Raw genomic sequence first — 20,955 nt, forward strand, 5'->3', positions numbered from 1 at the left:
TGAAGGCGTCGCTTTGCTCGGCGCCGTGCGGTGTCGCAGCGCTCGTGGCGCCCGCCGCCCCCGGCCGGTTCTACTGCGGGGCTCCCGGCTCGTCGCGGAGCCTCTGTAACGCGGCGCGACGCTCGGCCGCCGCCTCGGCCTCTCCCTGGCCGGGAGGCGGCGGGAGCTCCGCGATGGCGGCCCCGGCCCGCGGTGGGGAACCCAACCGGAGGCCAACGGGGCGCGGGACGGATGACGGGGAACCGGCGGGGCCGCCCGGCCCGGGAAGGGGAACCGAAGGAAGCGGCCCGGGCTTCGCGTCCGCGCCCGACCGCGGCAGCTCCAGACCCGCACGTGCAAGACACCCTCGGCGCCCCGTTCCCAGACCCGGCCGCCTCGTCCCCCCGACGCCTCCCCGCGCCCCGGCCCGATGGGGCGACGACCCCCGCGGCCCGGCCCGGCCCGGCTTCGCCGCCCCGTCTCGCCGCCGGTGCTGGCGGTGATAACGGCCGGCGGCGGCGCTGCGGCCCGGCGGTGTCAGCCGCTCCCCGGCGGTGGGCGGGCCCAGGCGCTCCCCGCCCCGCAGCCGCCCGAGCGGAGCCGCCGCGGCCGGAGCCCGATGCCGGGAGCTGAGCGCTGAGGGCTGCCCCGAGATGGGGATTCTCAGCATCACGGACCAGGTACGGCCGCCGCGTCCGCCCGCCGAGCCCGCGGCGCGCCCGGCGCCGCCGCCACGCCAGTCCGGGGATGCGCGGCCTACCGCGCTCCGCACCGGGCCGAGCCGCCGCCCCAGGCCGCGGGGCCTCCCGCCGGACCGCAACCTGCTGCTGGGCCCGGCCCGACCCCCCGGCCCTCCCGCGGTGCTGCAGCGCCGGGATCGGCGCTCGGCGGGGCGGTCGGGGCCGCCGAGCCGCAGCGCGGTTGGGGATCGGCGCGGGGGAGGCCGCGGGCCCGCAGCTCTGGTACGGCCGCGGTTCCCGCAGCGCCGCCCGCACGTGGCCCCTGCCGCCTCCGTTCCCGCCCGGCTCTCCCCGCAGGGTCCGCCTCGGCCCGGTTGGGTCCGATCCTCTCGGAGCGTCGCGGCCGCGGGACGGGAAGGGCTGGCGGGGGAACCGGGCGCCCGACCGCGGCTAAAAGAGAACTTTTTTTATTTTTCCGGCCACCGGAGCGGTTCTTTCCCCGCGGGTGGCGGTGGGTGTGTCGGCAGCGCGGTGCCATCTGCCAGCGTTTGCCCGTTTTTATTTTATTTCTGTGTTTTTTAACGTCGAGCCGAGGGGATGCCGAGCGCGCTGCATTCCGACGGGATGAGTCACGCGTTGCCGCCGAGCCGGGATGCGCTCCCCGGCTCTGACGGCTTTCAGGTGGATGCTGCGGGAGCCGGCAGTGCTGGGCGCAGAGCGCTGAGCTCCGTGGCTGCTGCCCCACCAAACGCATGGGGTGCGGTGCCACTTTTAGGGATGGGAGAGCGGTGATAAATCCGGGATCTCCCGCTGAGCTGAGTTTGGGCACCCTGTGGTTCACCGTCCTGCACTCAGCACCGCTGCCTGGGCTCCATAGCAGGGAGCTTTTCTGGCCATCCTCTGGGCGTTCCCCATCCAAAACCCATCCATGTTGTCATCCGGAATCCAAGAGAAAACTCTGTAACCCCAATGCAGTGTTAGAAAGCAGCACTCCTTTCTTCCCCGCAGTACAGACAGGCGACGTGACAAACAAGCACCCTCTCAGGGTTCAGTTCCACATCTGAACAGCTGAGATGTATCTGCGTTGTATGTGCACGCGCGTTCATTCTTTTCCAAGGAGTCTCATAGGTGCTCGTGTCCCTTTGGGCAAACTCAGTGCTAGGAAGGGTGGTCGAGTGCCCACCTTCTCCTTCCCCATTTTCCTGAGCCCCCTCAGTGGCTTCTTCCTTTTCCAAGCAATTCCCATTGCTTGTGAGGCCATGTTAGAGCAGCATATGTGGCAGCCAAGGAAGATGTCCTTGCAGCTGGTGATAAAAGTATTCTATTATGACTCCTGGGCTTCCTGTGAGGCAAAGTCGTCGAGGCAAAAGATAAAAATATTTTATGGTGTCCTCAGTGCAAAATTATTCAGGAAGACAAGACTTTCACCCACAAAAGCCGAAATGGAGAGTTGTAGAACTATCGTTGCTGGGTTCCCTTTGCTGAAGTAATTGGCTGGTTTTTAAAGAAATGTATTAATTCCCGTTGCTAAACGATATCAGTGCCATGAAAACCGCCTCTGCTGGCTTTAAGATCGGTCCCTGGTGCTGGTTGAGCTGCTCAGAACCCCATCCTGCTCCTCACGCAGACCCTGCTCTGGTTTCAGTGCTGGATGGGGCCCCATCTCCCTCCTTCACCTCCCACCCATCCCTCTCTCTGCAGCCTCCTCTGGTCCAAGCCATCTTCAACCGCGATGTAGAGGAAGTGCGGTCGCTGCTGAATCAGAAGGAGAATATCAATGTACTGGTGAGTGCTGCCCAGCCTGCAGCTTGGACCCAAACCCGGCTCCCGCTGTGCTTCCCAGCAGCGCTGCCCTTCAGCCGGGGGGGCGTGGGCTGCTGGAGGGGTTTGGGGTGGGCTCTCTGCAGGAAGCTCAGAGCTGGGGGCTCCAAAAGGTTTCAGGATTTCGCCACCGTTTGCTGTGTTTTGTCCCGTGGTGTCCATGGTGTAAAATGGGGTGTGTGGAAGGATGGGGCTCAATCCCTCCCTGAAGCTCTTCCTGAAGCCTTGCGTGGCGCAGAGCGTGGCTGGGAGGCGGTGGGCTGCGTGGGAGGGCTCCCATGGGGGCTCAGCTCTGCCACGCTGCCGCTTCACCTTTTACTTCTTTGGGATGCTGACCTAGAATAGTTTGACGAGAACACAACTGTGAGGTTATTCCCAGTGGAGGGAGGAAGGTTGGAGCTGGTTAGCAAAGCAGAGCGAGCCTGGTGGATGCTGGAAGGTGCTGCTCATCTCTGGGACGTCCCCATGGGTCCCCTCTTGGTGCACACACCATTGGCTCAGCAGTCACTGTGCTCCCAGCCCGAACACTGAGCCACGAGCACCGCTGTGTTCTGCTTCACCACCTTGCTGGGGCTGCGGTGCTTGGCTCTGTGCTGCCCCTGTAGCACGTGCTTGCCTGCTCTGCTGCTTGTGGCAGAACGTCGTGGCACGGTCCGAAGGGCTGAGGGCTTCTCCCTGTGCCTGCCTGGGTCAGGGACCGGGCAGCGCTTCGTCCTCGCTGTGAGTGTTGGGATTGTTTTGCCGGGCTCTCGTGCAGCTGCCGAGGGAATAAAACCACGATTGTTGATGCGTAATTTCCTTCTGGTGTGCAGGTTTAGAGATGTTGTTGCTTGTTTGCTGACCTGACAGCTGGGTTTCGCTTTCACATCCTCCTGCCTGGCCGTGCCAGCTCAGCGTGCTGCAAAAAATGAGACTTGCCACCATTTCCCAGTCCTCAACTCTCTGAAAAACAATTACTTTTCTCCCCCAACACAAAATGTGGGACTGGAAGCGAGTTGTGCTCTTCCAGCTTTCTCCCTGCTTGTTTCCCAGCTTTGGTACGTGGCACTTCCCTGAGGAACGCCTGAGCTGAGTGCCTGGAGGCAGAGGCTCCGCAGGGCCCAGCCCTGAGCAAACAGAAGTGAAAGGTGTTTTTTCTTCAGCTAATCCAACCAAGGCTTGGAGAGGGGCTTTGCAAGCCTCGCTGGCCTCCAGCAGCAGGCTGCAGGAGCTGCCTGTGGCTCCCATGGTGGGAGGCTGCTCGTTTGGAGCGGCTTTCCCCACTGCTGCCCTGAGCCATCTGCGTGTGCTGTGCTGGGCAGGAGGGGCTGTGCTGAGTGGTCCCCTGCTCTCAGAGCTGACGGCAGTTCCTTCCATCCCTGCTCAGGACCAAGAAAGACGAACACCTCTGCATGCTGCTGCCTACATAGGAGATGTTGCAATCCTCGAGCTCCTCATACTGTCAGGTAAGGGCCAGGGCTCAGGCGTTTTGCTCAGCACTGGGGCTGCCTTGAGGGAATCGTTCTGATCCCTTCTGCGCTCGGGGGTGCAGAGCAGGAGGGGTTGGTCACCCTCCAAACACCCCTGTAATTAAGCCAATGGAATTGCAGCCAGGGAAAGATTAGGAAATGTTCTGTAATCCTAAGAGGTTTGTTCAGACGGAGAAGCAACGTGGAGCTGAACCAACAGAGGTGGGCACCCAGCCAGGAGGGAGCTGCGTTCTGGGGCTCTGCTGTGGCTGTTTGGCTCGGTGGGGAGCTGGCACAGCCTTCAAGGGATGTGGCTTGTTCCTGGGCTCTGCGCTCGCCTGAAGCTCAGCGCAGCCCCTTTTTGCAGCAGGGCCGGCGCTCGTGCCTGCAGGAGCCCCCTGTGACAGCATCCACGGCAGCAGTTGGTCACCTCTGCTCCCTGACCTCTGCTCTCGTTCTTCCTCAGGTGCTAACGTTAATGCGAAGGACACTGGTTGGCTCACTCCGTTACACCGCGCTGCGGCTTCTCGCAATGAGGTACGTGCTGCTGGGAGGAGGAATGCTTCTCCTTCTCCTTCTGCCTGGCCTGACTGCGGCTCGGATGGGTGTTCTTGTTGGAGTGGGGAGAGGATGACCTCGTAATCCAGATGCTTAAAATGAGAGCTGGGGAAGATCCTTTCTGTTCCCTCCGTCCTTCAGGAGCTGGCACGTGTGTTTTCCCCACGCTGCCCTCCTGCCTTTTCCCCCTTCCCAAGGGCTTTGGTTAATCCAGCTTTATGTTCCTTTGACGGATAATGGGGCTCCCTCTCCTTTTTGGAGCCGATTCCAAGAGATCTTGTTGGAAAGATTTCCTGACGTTTGGCTTTTGTGGGCTTAACTTCATCCCACTTAACTTTGTCCTGTTTTGAGTTACTTGAGAGCAAGAAACGTTGCTGCCGTGTTGGTTGGAGCCAGGGATCCGCAGCTCTGAATCTGACACGCAGGGCAAGTTAGCACACATCAGCTGGCTTCGTGGATTGTCTAATTGGCAGCAGGCAGGAGATGAAACGCGTGAGCGTAAAGCTCTGCCAGAGGCGTTTGCTGTGGGCTGTGAGCGTGTGTGGAAAGTCACTGCGTGTCCAGAAGGCAGGAGGTGCTGCGAATGGAGGCTGCAGCACACGGCCTCTCTCAGCAAAAGAGGGAAATCGCTATAGGATGAGGGCACTGGGTTCCGTTTGTTGTCCTTCTGGGTGCTCTGCGCCTCCTTAGCCACAAATGAGCCCTCGCTGACAGTAAAATCCTGTGGCTCAGATGTGTTTCTCCCAGGCCGGTACCCCCATGCAGCTGCATTTCACGGCTGTGCTCGGGTGGGATGAGCCTGCGGGCCGAGCTGGAGCTCTCCTTTCCTCTGCTCCTGCCAGAAAGCACTTCACCTCCTCCTGAAGCACTCGGCAGACGTCAATGCCCGCGACAAGTATTGGCAAACGCCTCTGCACGTCGCTGCTGCCAACCGGGCCACCAAGTGCGTGGAGGCCATCATCCCCCTGCTGAGCACTGTCAATGTCGCTGACCGCACGGGCCGCACGGCGCTGCACCACGCCGTGCACAGCGGCCACCTCGAGGTGGGTGATGGGGCGCCGCTTCCTCACCTCTCCTGCACCTGGGCTGCTCTGCAGCACCGGGCGGATGGGACGGAACGGCAGCCTTGCCCCTCACTCTGCTTTCCTCCACCCAGATGGTGAACCTGCTGTTAAGTAAAGGGGCCAGCCTGAGTACTTGTGACAAGAAGGATCGCCAGCCCGTCCACTGGGCAGCTTTTCTGGGTGGGTGCCCCAGAAGACGTCGCCCTCGATTCGTTTCCCCCGTTGCCTCCGGATTCGCCTTGCAGCGCTGTGTGCGGCCGCAGTGCCCGCGTGCCCGTCGGTTCTCACCTCTCTCCTTCCCACAGGGCATTTGGAAGTTTTGAAGCTGCTGGTGGCCCGGGGAGCCGACGTGATGTGTAAGGACAAGAAGGGCTACACCCTGCTGCACACGGCGGCAGCCAGCGGGCAGATCGAAGTTGTGCGTCACCTGCTGCGGCTGGGCGTGGAGGTGAGGAGCCCACAGCCAGGGGTCTGGGAGCTGGGGAGGCTGGGAGGTGGGCTGCTTTGTGGCTGCCCTTTTCATCCTTCTCAACCCCCTTTTTTTCCTTCTCAACCCCCAAATCCTCTGGGTTTGCTGTTCCCGCAGATCGATGAACCAAATTCCTTCGGTAACACTGCACTTCACATCGCCTGTTACATGGGCCAAGATGCCGTGGCCAATGAACTGGTTAATTACGGCGCCAACGTCAATCAGCCTAACGAGAAGGGCTTCACCCCTCTGCACTTTGCTGCTGTCTCCACCAACGGGGCCCTGTGCCTAGAGCTCCTCGTCAACAACGGGGCCGACGTCAACTTTCAGGTCTGGTGCTGAGGGGCTGAGCCCTGGGTTGGGGATGGGGGGGTCCGCTGCCCCGGGGGGAGCTTGGGGTGGTGGCGGGAGCCTGATGTGACCTCGCTTCTGCTCCCTGCAGAGTAAGGAAGGGAAGAGCCCCTTGCACATGGCTGCCATCCACGGGCGGTTCACGCGTTCGCAGATCCTCATTCAGAATGGTGAGTGGCTGCTGCTTTCTGGGTTACCCCACCTTTCTGCTGTGCTGCTCAGTGCCTCCTCCAGGGTCTCCCTGGTCTCCAGTGATCGCTCAGATTCACTGCTGTCTCATGGGGCTGCTGCCCTGTGCTGACTGGGGCAGTGGAGGGCACACGAGCTCCTAAGGGCAGTGAGTGCAGAACAGAGCACTGAAATTCCAGCCAGGTCAGAGCAGCTAAAGCCAAAGGCCTGCTGCTGCGACCAGGCTGAAAGACAATATTCCTATGGGAGGCCAGCAGGCTTGGCAGCACCCCAGGGGTTCAGCCAGAGACCTGGGGGCTGAGCGCATCCCTTCCTGGGGAACAAGGGGAAATTTAATGCCCCGGGCTGGCAGGTGGGCTCCCAGCACAGACAGCGGCTTGCAGCTGTCCTGCAGGATACAGAATGGGCTCGAGTTATCAGCCGTGTCCCTGAGATGGGACGCAGCCATCAGAACAGCCTGGGCCTCGTGTTCATCACTCCCAGCACAGTCTGAGCCTCTTTCAGATCAAGGTTGCTTCCTGGGATTAGAGTGCAGAGATCCACTGGTAACGCTTGGCTTTCCCTTTCCAGGCAGTGAGATTGACTGTGCTGACAAATACGGCAATACTCCCCTCCACGTTGCTGCTAGATATGGCCATGAGCTGCTAATTAGTACTTTGATGACGAATGGTGCTGACACTGCAAGGTAAGGAACATCTCTTCCTCCCCTCTGCGTCCTTGGGCTGGAGGATGCGCGGGTGGCCCACGCTGACCCCGTCCCCTCTCCTGGCAGGCGTGGGATCCACGACATGTTCCCTCTGCACTTAGCTGTTCTCTTTGGATTTTCAGACTGTTGTCGTAAGCTACTTTCCTCAGGTGAGCGGCTCGGCTGTCCCTGCCTGTGGGGGCATCAGGGTGAGACCTGCACTGCCCTGACTCCCTGCACTCTGCCCTGTAGGTCAGTTGTACAGCATCGTCTCCTCGCTGAGCAATGAGCACGTGCTGTCTGCAGGCTTTGATATCAACACACCTGACAACCTTGGGAGGACTTGCCTCCACGCTGCTGCTTCTGGAGGGTGAGCTGAGCACTGCCTGCCCCTGGGTGCTGTGCCCGGCTCTGGCAGGCAGTAGGGATGTATGTTCAGAGCCAGGAATAGAGAGAGACGCCTCTGGGCCGTGTGGTGTTGTTGATTCTGATTCATCCCAGCCTCTGCGCCTTGGGACTGTTCACCTTTATTTAACGTGGAGCTGAAATGCTCACTGGGCTGTGACTGGGGAAGGGTTCGCAGTCTGATGCCAGAAGAGCTGCAGGCTTAGCTGGCCGTGTGAATGCCTCGTTCAGTTTCACCGTGCGGTGCAGGACAGCACTGGCAATGCAGGAGGCAGAAGGGGGTGATTTCACTAGAGGGCTTTGTACGAGCAGCATCCAGCCATGGCTGGAGATGACAGGCTGCATTGAGCTCCGCACAGCCAGGCTGTGTGGGTGAGAAGTGTAGCTGCCTTGTCTGCAACTAGGAGGAGTTAGCGCTCCTGCTGTGTTCCCTTCTCATCTGTGTCTAACTCGTCTCCCTACCTCCTGTAGGAACGTTGAATGTCTTAATTTGCTGTTGAGCAGCGGTGCTGACTTGAGGAGGAGAGATAAATTCGGAAGGTAAGCATGCTGTGGGCATTGCAAAGGTGATTCCTCTGCAGCAGCTGGGTTTGGGCTGGGCTTTTCCCAGGTCTGCGTGTGGTCTTTACAGCCTCACAGCAGTAGTGTAGGGCTGAGCTGGGGTTTAGGAGGTGATGCCAGCTGAATCTGGGCAGGCTGGTCGCTTGGGCTTGGTATCAGAAGGGAAAACACTGCCTCCAGGGAGGCTTTTGGATCTAGTGCCCTGCATACGCTGCTTCTTTAACCCCATGTCTCCCTGAGGAGTCTGGCTCTGGCTCTTTAAATGGAACAGCTGCCCAAAAGTGAGGTGCAGCTCAGCAGCTGCTGTGGGCATCTCCCTGGGTCCTGCTGATGCCCCACAGGTTTCTCTGTGACAATCAGTGCTCCTCAGCCCTTTCTCCTTTCCCCTCCCCAGGACTCCGCTGCACTACGCAGCTGCCAACGGCAGCTATCAGTGTACAGTGACACTGGTCACTGCAGGAGCCAGTATTAACGAGGCTGACTGTAAAGGCTGTACCCCCTTACACTATGCTGCTGCTTCGGACACGTACAGGAGGTGAGCGTGTGCCCTGAGAGGGGGGATGCTCTGCTGTGCCCTGGCCACCTCCCCAGGCGGTGTCTTGTGAGGAGGGGCTGCCTCATGGAGGTCAGCAAACTGATGGGAGCTTCTGACCTTTCAGAGCAGAGACTCATTCAGGAAACAGCCATGACACTGATGAGGAGCCACTGAAGGAGTCCAGGATGAAGGAGGCATTCTTGTGAGTCGATGCAGCCCCTCTGGACGTTGGTTGTTGTTCACCCCTTCCCAGGGCTGTATCTCACTCCTGCTTACTCTGAGCTGAGCTGCAATGAGGAAACACCTGCTGGTTTGGTTCTTGAGCAAACCTTGGCCATCAACCCTGATCCCCAGGGTGTCTGCATGCACTCCTTGTCCAGCAGGGTTTCATACAGCAACTGCTCTCAGATCAAGCAGGAGGTTCCTTCCTGTGCATGCTTCTCTACTCTCACTGTTCTCCTGATCTCCCTTTCTCTGTCTTGCTGCAGTTGTTTAGAGTTCTTGCTGGATAATGGTGCTGACCCATCCCTCCGGGACAAGCAGGGATATACTGCTGTCCACTATGCAGCTGCATATGGCAACAGGCAGAACCTTGAACTGGTGAGTAAAGCAAAGCCTTGTGTGCTGCAGGGGATGGGGGAGGCCCCCACGAGGAGCCCTGGAGCCTTGCAGTGTCCAGTTGTATGCATTGTAAGCACTGCAGTGCCAGCATTTGTCCAGAAGGAAGGGAAGCGGGTTTGATTAAATTCCACAGGGATTCTCGGCGAGCCATTGTGCTGATGGTACCACGGAAGAAGAACTTGGGCCTGGGTGAGGTTAAGGAAGGTTCTATCCTGAAATTCAGATCATTCTAGAGCAGATGAGTTGGTTTTGTTTTTGCCTGGTAGATAGGGTGTGGGTTGAAGCCCTCCATGATGGAGTGTTTTCAGGGGGCACTTACTGGTTTGTGTTTTTGCTGTCGCAGCTTCTGGAAATGTCTTTTAACTGCCTGGAGGATGTGGAAAGCACCATTCCAGTCAGCCCTTTGCACTTAGCTGTAAGTACGGCTGGCCCAGCCCCAGGGTGGCAGAGGGCACTTGGCTCTGTGCTGGGGTTCGCTGTGCCCTCGAGAGCTGCTGCTCCCCAGCAGCGTGGGCTGGGCCACCACATTGGCCAAAGAGCTGCGTGGGGCAAAGCAGGAAGGAAGGCAGCAGCCCAGGAGCTGGCTTTTCCCACAGGCCGCGGCTCGAAGTCCCTTTGATTTGCATTTGAGGCTCCTTGCTTTTTTTGTTTCGTGGCCACTTCATCTGCGTGTGGTGTGGGGGAGGGGGGGTGGGAGTGCAAGCGGAGGGCAGCAGAACCATCCCTGTGTTGGATCTCCAGGCTGCAGCCTCTGGACGCTGCTTTGACATCAGCTGCTCTGTCCTCAGGCCTATAATGGTCACTGTGAAGCCCTGAAGACACTTGCTGAAACCCTCGTGAACCTGGATGTGCGGGACCACAAGGGGCGGACGGCCCTGTACCTCGCCACGGAGAGAGGCTCCACCGAGTGCGTGGAGGTGCTCACCAGCCACGGCGCATCTGCCCTGGTGAAGGAGAGGAAGAGGAAGTGGACCCCTCTCCACGCTGCAGGTAATGAGGCTGGGGGCTGCGAGGGGGATGCTCCTTTACCCATTTCCCAGCTGCTTGCCAGGGAAGGGGAAAGGGCTGTGGCTTAGGGCGATGCCTGTGGTCAGGATGGGACCGGCGCGGTGCCACACCTGGAGAAGCTGAGGGCCCAGTTGCCCAGCAGCAGCTTCTGCACACACGTGTTTCCAGCTCAGCCTGTGCATGTACTGATCAGCCCTGTAGCCTAGCAACCGTGTAATGAGTTTGCTCAGCCACGGGTGCCTGGCTGCTGAGCAACAGCCTGCACCTCTGGTGTGTGGTGGCAGCTGGAAGGAGGGACTCATCAGTGCGGGTTTGTAACTCCTTTCCTTTGCTGTCTCCAGCTGCCAACGGGAATACTGATTCCCTGCACCTCCTGATAGACAGCGGGGAGCGGGCAGACATCACCGATGTCATGGACATCCACGGCCAGTGAGTTTGCCTGCGTGTTTCTCTGGGGCTGTGTCTCAGGGCGGTGGGTTAGGATTCAGGCAGCGCTTGAGCCCAGCACGATGCCAAGCCCCCTCCTCCCCACAGAACCCCACTGATGCTGGCGATCATGAACGGCCACGTCGACTGCGTCCACCTCCTCCTGGAGAAGGGATCCACAGCTGACGCAGCCGACAAGAGAGGAAGGACCGCTCTGCATCGGGGGGTGAGTGCATCTCTGGGGGTGCCTGGAGCCCTGCAGCTTCTGCTCTCATGCCTCCTGCACGGGGCTGCTTGGAGGACAAGCAAGTGGTTCCTATTGCCACAAGAGTCCTCGGTGAAATAGCCCAATTCCTCTTCTAAAACGCAGCGTTTGAGAAGGAAACTGTGGGAGAAGGGGATAGCTCTGTTGTTAGATGGTGAAAGGAGGAGGTCTGACCTCGTCCTCTCTTCTGGCACAGGCTGTAACGGGCTGTGAGGACTGCCTGGCTGCTCTGCTGGACCACGATGCCTTCGTTCTGTGTCGGGATTTCAAAGGCCGGACCCCGATCCACTTTGCATCGGCGTGTGGGCACTTAGAAATCCTGAGGACCTTGCTGCAGGCAGCCCTCTCTACTGACCCTCTGGACTCTGTGGTGGACTACAGCGGTTACTCACCAATGCACTGGGCTTCGTACAGTGGTAAGAACCGGGGCTGGGCCCCATCCCACCTCTGCTCTGACTGGGTGCTGATGGCCTTATGTCTCTCTCTCCTCACAGGGCATGAAGATTGTCTTGAATTGTTACTTGAACACAATCCGTTTGCATACTTAGAAGGAAACCCCTTTACTCCATTGCACTGTGCAGTGTAAGTGGTGTCGGGACTGCCCCGGGTTCTTCTCACAGGTGACAGGGAGAGGAGTACAGGGCCAGGGCGGCTGGAGCCTGCAGATGGAGCTCCAAACGCTGTCCTGCTTGCCAAGGGCTCCTCTCTGGGTGGCAGTAACAGCTCAGGGTTATACAACCCTTTTGTCCCAGCTCCCCTGTGGCAGAGAGGCTGCTGCCAGACCATGGGAGGGCTTCTGGGGGCTGCAGGGCATCTGTCTTGTTGGCTGCGTGCATGAGGTCCACGTGCCAGCTTGGTGGAGCTGCCGAGGTGGGAGGGTCAGCCCCTGGAAAGCTGACAGCAGAGGGATGAGCAAAGCAGTTCTGTGAGATGGTGTTGTGATTCCTTGACTGTCATCAAAAAAGATAAAGGGTGTTTTACTCTAAGCAACTCCAGACTAGCTGCTGTTGGCTCTTGAGCCTCAGGAGCCTGCTCCTCATTCCTGTTGCAGCCATACTAATGCCACTGAGTCTCGTTCTAACTTTCCTTCTTGTCCCCACTGCAGAATTAACAACCAGGACAGCACTGCTGAAATGCTGGTGGAAGCATTAGGTGCCAAGATTGTTAATAGCAGAGATGCCAAAGGAAGGTGAGCACAGGCGTTGCTCTCTGTGGTGCTGCTGAGTGGTGGCTGTGACTCCTGCAGCTCTTCCTTTTTGCTGTGGCCGTGAGGTTCCCACCAGGAGAGTGGCAGCAGTGCTACCTGACCTTAGGGTCTGCATGGGGGAAGCTTGTTGGGGTGGCTGTGGGAGGGAATGGCTGCACCCAGTGGAGAAAAGCAATTCTGCTGCTTCTGCTCTTCCCCTGGCGTGAAATCGTAGAATCATAGAATGGTCTGGGTTGGAAGAGGGACCATTAAGATCATCGAGTTCCAACTCTGATGTCCCCAGGCGTGTCTTCAGGCCTAGGCAGTCTTGCTGTGGTGCATCCTATGCCCTTCTCTTTACCTGAGCTCTCCTCTTCCCAGGACACCCCTTCACGCTGCTGCCTTTGCAGACAACATCCATGGTTTACAGCTGCTTCTGCGCCACCAAGCCGAGGTGGACACGACTGACAAACTGGGGAGGACTCCCCTCATGATAGCCTCTGAGAACGGGCACACTGCAGCGGTTGGTACGTGGTCGGCAGCCACCCCTTCCCCAGGCACGGCCAGTTGGCAGAGGGCTGCCACCACACTGTCCATGTCCTGCAGCGGTGCCTGGGACCTCCCTGGGGGAGTGGAGGCGTTTGCTGCTCGGGGACTGCAGTGCTTTCAGCTTTTCCTGGGGCTGTCAGCCGCACCGACACAGCTGCTTTCCCCAGCATGGGTTGCGAGAGCCCTCTGCCTCCTCTGGGGTCCTTTGGAGCCAGGCTGTGCCACTCCTGCCCCTCAGCATGTGGCTGCTCCCCCCACTGCCATGGTCTGAGCTTCGCTTTCTCGTGACAGCTGTCCCTCCTCGTTTCAGAGTTCCTGCTGTACCAAGCAAAAGCAAATATAACTGTGCTGGATGTCAACAAGAACACAGCTCTTCACCTGGCCTGCAGCAAGGTAGGGAGCCAGAGCCCAGAGACATTGCAGGGAAGGGAGTTAGGAAACAGCAGCTCTCTTTGCAGACCCTTCTGAAGTGGTGAGCTGTTCCAGAAGGATGTGTTTAGGGAATGTCTCTGAATCCCAGGGGATTGCTTTGTGCTTTGACAGCACCCAGCTCCCGTTGGCTGCATTTGCTGCCTGTGTGCTATAAACACTTCGTTCTCCTTTACAGGGTCATGAAAAGTGTGCCTTGTTGATCCTGGGAGAAACCCAAGACCTTGGCCTTATCAATGCAAGTAACAGTGCTCTGCAGATGTGAGTATTTGGACAGCTGGCACCAGGAGGTGGCGGGGGTTGGAAATCAGGGCTTTCCTGGGGGGCGGTGAGGCCTGGCTGAGAGGAGAAAGAGAAAAGAGGATGGTGGAAGGAGATGCACTCGTTTGGTGCGTGCAGTGAGTGCTCAGCCTCAATGCCCGCACGAATTCCAGCGCGTGCACTGCTGGGGGAGGGCGGTCCTGCTGCCCAGGGCCGGGTTGCTGCATTGCCTGCACCTGACCGCTCCCTCCCCTCCCCAGGCCGCTCCACATCGCTGCACGGAATGGGCTGGCCACCGTGGTCCAGGCCCTGCTCAGCAGAGGTGCCACCGTGCTGGCTGTGGATGAAGAAGGTGCGTGTTGCTCACGGGCGGCCCTGTGTGGGGCTCGGGGGCTGGTGGGGAGGCGGTTGGTGGCGTTGGGATTTTCCCACCCCTTCTGCGTGAGAGCTGCGTGCGCTCAGTCAGGGTGAAGATGCTGACGCCCCGTCACCCCCTGCAGAAGCATTCCCAGGTCCCAGGGGGGTTTCAGATGCGTGTCTCTTAACCTCATGCATCTTCCGGGCTTTTTATTTCATGTACCTCCTGGGCTCGCTTGGTGCCAGCCTGAGCTGTTGAGAAGCCATTGACTCACTTGCAAGTTGGCAGAAGCTGGGTGCTGCCACCAGAAGCTGTTTATCCCAGCAGTTTTTGCTCTGCTGGAACACCTTTAAGTTGGGAACAATATCATTAGGTCTGCCCCGCTGCCGGGGCTTCTGAGGCTTTTGTATTTCACTCCCGCTGATCCCGGCACGCTTCGAAGCAGTTTCAGAAACGGCAGGGATCACTGGTGCCCGCAAGCAGGGTCCTTTGAGACAGGAGCGGGATGAAAGCTGCCCCTTGCAGGGCACGGAGCGACCTGGAGTCGGAAAGCAAAAGTCTTTCCCTCCCCCTCCTTCCCTTCAGCCCGTGCCGGGGGTCCTGGAGAGCAGCCCCCTCACCTCCGGCTCTGTCCTAGGTCATACCCCAGCCTTGGCGTGCGCCCCCAACAAAGACGTCGCCGACTGCCTGGCACTTATCCTCTCCACCATGAAGCCTTTCCCACCTAAAGACGCCATCAGCTCTTTCAGCTTCAACCTCCTCAAGAACTGCGGCATTGCAGCCAAAACCGCGGCCTGCGGGTCTCTGCCCAACGGCAGCTCCTGCCCCTACGGCAAGGACCGGCACAGCGCCATCGGCTTAGACGGCTGTTACTCGGAGTAGCTTAAACTATGGGTGACCTAATATCTTATTATATTTATTTAGAAATTCTATAAATATAGGGCACTTTAAAGGAGAACAAGACTGGGCGGGCCTTCCAGCATGGCCGAGTAGACCAAGAGTTCAACGCTTCTTCTTCTTGCTGCAGCACCAGCGTGGTGCTTGCGCTGCTAATTGCTGTAACGAGGAGCTGGCGGTGCTGGCAGGGCTGCCCTGAGCACCGAGCCACGCTCCTCTGGCATCCCCCACTTCTCTTGGGCTGCGTGGCCACAGAGAACCAAAATGAGAAAAACTCAATTCGTCCAAAAAAAAAAAAGCAGCTGATTGGGACCATCCGTCAGGCTGCTGACGGGAAGAGAATTTGGCTCCCAGCTTTTGGGGGTGGGTCGAAATCGGTTCCGTTGGTGTCCCCACGCTGTCTGCAAGCCGGAACGGGGAAGCCTGAACTCTTGGTGTGGGGTTGGGATCGGGGTGGTCTCGCAGCCGCTGGGGTGTGGGTGCTGGCTCCTGGCCAAGTGCCACTGTAACGCTCCTCTCGAGTCACTTCTCTCTGCTCATCCTTCGATTCCAATACAGACACTTGAATCAAGATCTACTGTACCTGGGACACTAAAATACCCTTTTGGCAGCTGTCATTTTTATGCAAAAACGGGTGCTGCTGCCCGGCTCTGCGGTCTGCGTGCTGCGGACGCGCTGCTGGAACCTCGCTCCCCACACCAGGCACTTTAGGGATTCTGTTGGTTTTCTGTTTTTGGTTTTGTTTTTGGTTTTGTTTTTTTTTTTTTTCCTCTTGACAAAATGTTGGATCCTAAGAGACGATTCTTTGATTCTTTTTGGAGTTTTCGTTCTCTGTGTTGCATGGCCGTTCCCATGCGAGAGTCAGTGTTGTTTTTTTTTTGTTTTTTTTTTTTTTAAAGAAAAGAAAAAGATTATTTATAAAGAAACGAGCATTTACCTTTAAAAAAAAAAAACAACAAAAATCGAAAAAAAAATCTGAAACTTTTAGCCTTTAAACAAGGAAGAAAATGCACTTCAGAGTCCTTATTCACAACCCTGATAGGTCTGTATTTATTTTTCTAACGCAGCACGTTAGCAGGTTTTATTAGCATGCGTGTATGTAAGATCGTTGGGTTTTTTTTGTTGTTTCGGGTTTTCTTTTCTAATTTTAGAGATCATATTTATAATGCAGGTGTGAAGCATTCGAGAAACGTTGCACTGTTGAGTTTTTTGTTTTGTTTTGTTTTTTTCTTTCCGAATTACTGTAACAGTATCACGTGCAAAGCCGATACTCTTTGCTCCATATCACGAGTCTGTGCAAAGCCAAAGACGGGCAGTGAGGAAGGGAAGGGCTGAGGGGAGGCCGCCCGCGGTCGGCGTCTGCTGCTGACTTTGTCACCGCCTGGGCTGGGGGAGGCCTGGGGCGAGAGCAGGGCCTGGGAGAGCTGCAGCTCGTGGCCTGCTTGCTGGCTGCTTGTGGCCTGCTTGGTTCCTGTTCATGGCCTGCTCACAGCCTGCTATGGCCTGCTTGCTCGCTGTTTGGGCCCTGCGCACGTCCTGCTCGTGACCCGTTTGTGGCTGCTTGCAGCCTGCTTGCGGTCTGTTCGGGGCCTGTTTGTGGCCACTTCATGTCCTGCTCACGTCCTGTTCTTGGCCCGTTCATGGCTTGCTTGCAGCCCGCTTGGTTCCTGCTCGTGGCCTGCTTGGATTCTGCCCATGTTGTGTTCAGGGCTGCTCGTGTCCTGCTCATGGCTTGCTTGCAGCCTGCTCAGGGCCTGGCTGTGCTCTGTTCATGTCCGGCTCAGGGCCTGTTTACAGCTGCTTTGTGGCCCTCTCAGGTCCTGCTCAGTCCTGCTCAGTTCTGCTCAGTCCTGCTCAGTCCTGCTCAGTTCTGCTCAGTCCTGCTCGGTTCTGCTCGGTTCTGCTCAGGTTCTGCTCAGTCCTGCTCGGTTCTGCTCAGTCCTGCTCAGTCCTGCTCAGTCCTGCTCGGTTCTGCTCAGGTTCTGCTCAGTCCTGCTCAGTTCTGTTCAGGTTCTGCTCAGTCCTGCTCGGTTCTGCTCGGTTCTGCTCAGTTCTGTTCAGGTTCTGCTCAGTCCTGCTCAGTTCTGTTCAGGTTCTGCTCAGTCCTGCTCAGTTCTGCTCAGTTCTGCTCAGTCTGCTCGGTTCTGCTTGGTTCTGCTCGGTTCTGCTCGGTTCTGCTCAGGTTTTGCTCAGTCCTGCTCGGTTCTGCTCGGTTCTGCTCAGTTCTGCTCAGTCTGCTCAGGTTCTGCTCAGTCCTGCTCAGGTTCTGCTCAGTCCTGCTCAGGTTCTGCTCAGTCCTGCTCGGTCCTGCTCAGTTCTGCTCGGTCCTGCTCAGTCCTGCTCGGTTCTGCTCGGTTCTGCTCCTCCCAGCCCATCCCTCCCTCTCCTGCGGTGCCTCTCGGTTCTGCACAGCGTAGGAAGGAAAGCGTTTCTGTACCCGAAGCGGCGTCTTTGTGTCTCGCTGCCTGCTGGAAGTTGGAGGCTCTCTGTCGCGTTGGTGCCGGCCGTCCCGGGCAGCGCCTGCTGCTCTGCGGCTTTCTTTTACCAAAGCCCTCAGAACCAAATAGGGAGCAGCGGCAGCCCTGGCCTTCGTCTGCCGAGCGCTTTGTGTCACCCAGGGGCGTCCCGGCGATGCTCCTGCTGCCCCGGCGCAGGCTGTGCTCCTTGGCTTCTCTGCCCCCAGCTCGGGGCTCCCCGCTCCCCCCGTCCTCCAGCTTGAAGGAAAGTGTTAACCTTTCTGCACCGAATACCTCAGTTGGGAACCAGAGCTCACAAAACTTGAATTATAAGGTCCTTTTTGAAGATCCTTTTCAGTGTTCTGCAGAGAAGAACTGGAAAAAAAAAGAGATTTGTTTACATGGCCGCCGAGCCGCGCTGGCCGCGTCCTTCATCTCCCGGCTCCTCGCCTTTCCGTGGGGTGGGAGAAGGGGTCCAGAGTCCGGCACCGCGTGGCCACGGAGCCCCGGCCGTGGGGTGGTGGCGGAGCTCCGGCCACAGATGCCGGCTGGCCGCTGCGTGTCGGTCGCAGCTTTTCCTGTACCCAGGGCGAGAGAATTCCTTAGAGCACACAGAGCTGCTTTTCCTTCTCTCCTTTCGATTCTTTTCCCGGTGTGGTTGTGTTTGTCAGTTTCTTTTTCCAAACCCGATCTCTTCTGCCTTCTGTCCGCGCCGCGCGTTGCCCCCCGTTGCTCAGCGCGACGGCGAAACGATGAGACAATCAGTGTGATCTCTGCAAGGGCTTCTCCATTTCCTCTCCGCAGCACCGTGCTTCACGTGGACGCGTCCTTTGCTCTTAGCGAGGAGTTTTTTCTCTCCCCTCCCCTCGTGTCTTATTATAAATAACGATGATAATAATAATAATAATGACAGTGGAGTGAAATGAGGTTTCAGCAGCGCATCCACGGTTTGGGGGCTGGGGGGCGATGGGGGAGGGGAGCGCGGCCGCGTTCCCTGCGGGTCCCAGTCTTGTTCTCCTTTAACGCTGTATTGTATACATTTGACAGCACAGCTTGACAATTTAAGTAATAATCAAAGTGTTTGGTAATAATGCATTATTTTGCTAAACGAGATTTGTGATGGTTTCCCAGTGCATTGTAAGAGGGATGGAGGGAAACTTCCGCTGCCGCCCGCTCCTCCCTGCCACCTCGATGCCAAAGTTGGACCATTCCTGCTTCGCGTTCCCTTCGGCACACGTTTGGTGCAGAGCTCACCAAGCAGCGACCTTTCGCCCCCCCCCCCCCCCCTCCAAGCTGTCCGTGTGGGTGTGGAACAAACAGCCCCGTCTGCCCCCTCCCCAAAACAAAAGGAAGTTTCTCTCCGCCCCCTGGTCCAAAGCACTTGCTTCAAGTAATAAGCACTTTTGTTAAAGCATGAGTCTGAATTCCCTCTAGCGTCCCACGGGATAGAGAGCAGCGAAGGAAGGGATTACGAGAGTGTCTTTGGGTTTTGTTTTTTTTTTTTTTAATTATTCTTTGATTTTTTAACTTGAAAAAAGGAAAAAAAAAAAAAAAGTTTGTTTCTAGGGAATGAATGAACAAAGGGAAGTTGTGTTACGAGAGAGAGAGAGAGAGAGGGGAAAAAAAAAAAAAGAAAAAAAAAAAGAAAAAACAGCACAAATACATTTCAACTCGAAAAGGTGTATTTGCACTGCCATTGCTAGAATTCCGGGCTGCACAGCCCGACTGAGCCATAGAAACTGCTGACAAACACTGAATGTAACGCACCGCCCGCAGCCCGGCTGCGATTGCTTTGTCCTGACGGCCACAGTCCCAATAACCCGGCGGTGGTGAGGAGGTGCTCGGTGTGTTTTCTTGTTGCTGTTCCCGAGCTGCAGGCAATTTGTGTTTCCTTAGGGAGAAGTGAGACCCCGTCCCTGTGCCCCCCATCCCGATCCCCAACCCAAAGCACCGCTGAGGTCCCGGCCCCACCAACCCGGGCTGAGTCTGACAGGTCCGAAAGTAGCACTGAAAACAGAGCAAAAGCTCCAAAAAACAAAACAAAACAAAACAAAAAGATAAAAATAGGAAAGAAAAAAAAAACCAAACCAGGAATGACTCTTTAGGTTTTGAGCACTCCCAGCCTCGCAGCTCCGGCACCGAGCGCAGTGCGGAGCAAAAGCCAAAACAGAGAACAAACCAGAGACCCCAGAAACAACCTTTTTGGTTTATTTGCGTTGTGTGGTGGGGCTGGGGGCTGCGTCCCCCCCGCTCCCCCCATAGGGACCACAGAACCGCGAGCGTCGCGTCCGAGCTGAGCAGAGCGCGTCCCTCTTTGCCTTCAGTAGGAAACCAAAGGACAAAACCACCCCTTCCATTCGGAATGCGTTGTTCGCTTTGGGGTAGTTGGTTTTTTTCCTTTCTTTCTTTTCCTCTTCTTTTTTGCTTTTTTCTGTTCGTTTCTTTCTTCCTTTCTCTCCAAGGACGCCAGGAGCTGTTGGCACCTCTTCTCCCAACGGCGCTTTTTCGGGTTCGTAACGCGGAGCTCCGGGCCGAGCGGGGCAGCGGGGAGGGGACGCGTCTCCGAGGACGTGAAGGCATCTGTAGCAAGCTCTGTGTCTCTACAATATCCTGTGTGTAAATGCTGCACCTCTGTATATTATGCACATAAATGTCTCTTTGGATATGATAGGACAGACCTCATCAGCAGTCAGGTACAACGACTTCCTCTTCTGTGTCCCCGTGTGCGTGTGGATCCGCGTGTCTGAGCGTTGTCTGAGCTCGTTCCGATGCAAAGAAGGAGGAAAAAAGAAATAATTAGAGGAACATGGCCTTACTCGATCCCGTCCTATTGATCTTGTTCAACTTGACAATAATAAAGTGAACGCATGGAAAGCTGTGGCCTGGCTGAGCCGCGTGCGGGGCGGCTGCGGGTTTGGCTTCGCCTCCTCCTCTCCCTCCCCTCCCCTCCCCTCCTCTCCTCTCCCCTCCCTCCCCTCCTCTCCCCTCTCCTCTCCTCTCCTCTCCTCTCCTCTCCTCTCCTCTCCTCTCTCCCTCTCCCTCCTCTCCTCTCCTCTCCTCTCCTCTCCTCTCCTCTCCCTCCCCTCCCCTCCTCCTCCCCTCCCTCCCTCCCCTCCCCTCCCTCCCTCCCCTCCCCTCCCCTCCTCTCCTCTCCTCTCCTCTCCTCTCCTCTCCCTCCTCTCCTCTCCCTCCCCTCCCCTCCCCTCCTCTCCTCTCCTCTCCTCTCCCTCCTCCTCCCCTCCTCTCCCCTCCCCTCCCCTCTCCTCTCCTCTCCTCTCCCCTCCCCTCCCCTCCCTCTCCTCTCCTCTCCTCTCCTCTCCTCTCCTCTCCTCTCCTCTCCTCTCCTCTCCTCTCCTCTCCTCTCCTCTCCTCTCCTCTCCTCTCCTCTCCTCTCCTCCCTCTCCCCTCCCCTCCCCTCCCCTCCCCTCCCTCCCCTCCCCTCCCCTCCCCTCCCCTCCCCTCCCCTCCCCTCCCCTCCCCTCCCTCCCCCCCCCCTCCCTCCCTCCCCTCCCCTCCCTCCCTCCTCCCTCCCCCTCCTCTCCTCTCCTCTCCTCTCCTCTCCCTCCCTCCCTCCCTCCCCTCCCCTCCCCTCCCCTCCCCTCCCTCCCCTCCCCTCCCCTCCCTCCCCTCCCCTCCCCTCCCCTCCCCTCCCCTCCCCTCCCTCTCCTCTCCTCTCCCTCTCCCTCTCTCTCCTCCCCTCCTCTGCAGGGGATGACAGCCAGAGGGTGAACTGCTGTGCTCTGCTCCCAGTGCT

General features: G+C 57.8%; 1 protein-coding gene across 1 annotated transcript; it reads left to right on the top strand.

Moving 5' to 3' along the window:
• The first annotated feature begins 511 nt into the window (after positions 1 to 511).
• On the top strand, positions 512 to 20,075 carry ANKRD52 (ankyrin repeat domain 52). Its single transcript, XM_085212271.1, has 28 exons — positions 512 to 659; positions 2,361 to 2,444; positions 3,847 to 3,925; positions 4,395 to 4,465; positions 5,329 to 5,529; positions 5,643 to 5,730; positions 5,856 to 5,998; positions 6,137 to 6,349; positions 6,462 to 6,540; positions 7,130 to 7,244; positions 7,332 to 7,414; positions 7,497 to 7,614; positions 8,121 to 8,189; positions 8,605 to 8,745; positions 8,870 to 8,947; positions 9,234 to 9,345; positions 9,710 to 9,781; positions 10,155 to 10,356; positions 10,716 to 10,803; positions 10,909 to 11,026; positions 11,262 to 11,481; positions 11,560 to 11,647; positions 12,171 to 12,254; positions 12,633 to 12,778; positions 13,111 to 13,193; positions 13,408 to 13,490; positions 13,751 to 13,842; positions 14,486 to 20,075. The coding sequence occupies exons 1-28, from the start codon at positions 633 to 635 to the stop codon at positions 14,728 to 14,730; spliced, it is 3,222 nt and encodes a 1,073-aa protein (XP_085068397.1). The 5' UTR covers positions 512 to 632; the 3' UTR covers positions 14,731 to 20,075.
• The last annotated feature ends 880 nt before the right edge of the window (positions 20,076 to 20,955 follow it).

This window comes from Meleagris gallopavo, chromosome 31 (assembly GCF_905368555.1).
Source record: "Meleagris gallopavo chromosome 31, MGAL_WU_HG_1.1, whole genome shotgun sequence".
NCBI classification, from domain to species: Eukaryota; Metazoa; Chordata; class Aves; order Galliformes; family Phasianidae; genus Meleagris; species Meleagris gallopavo.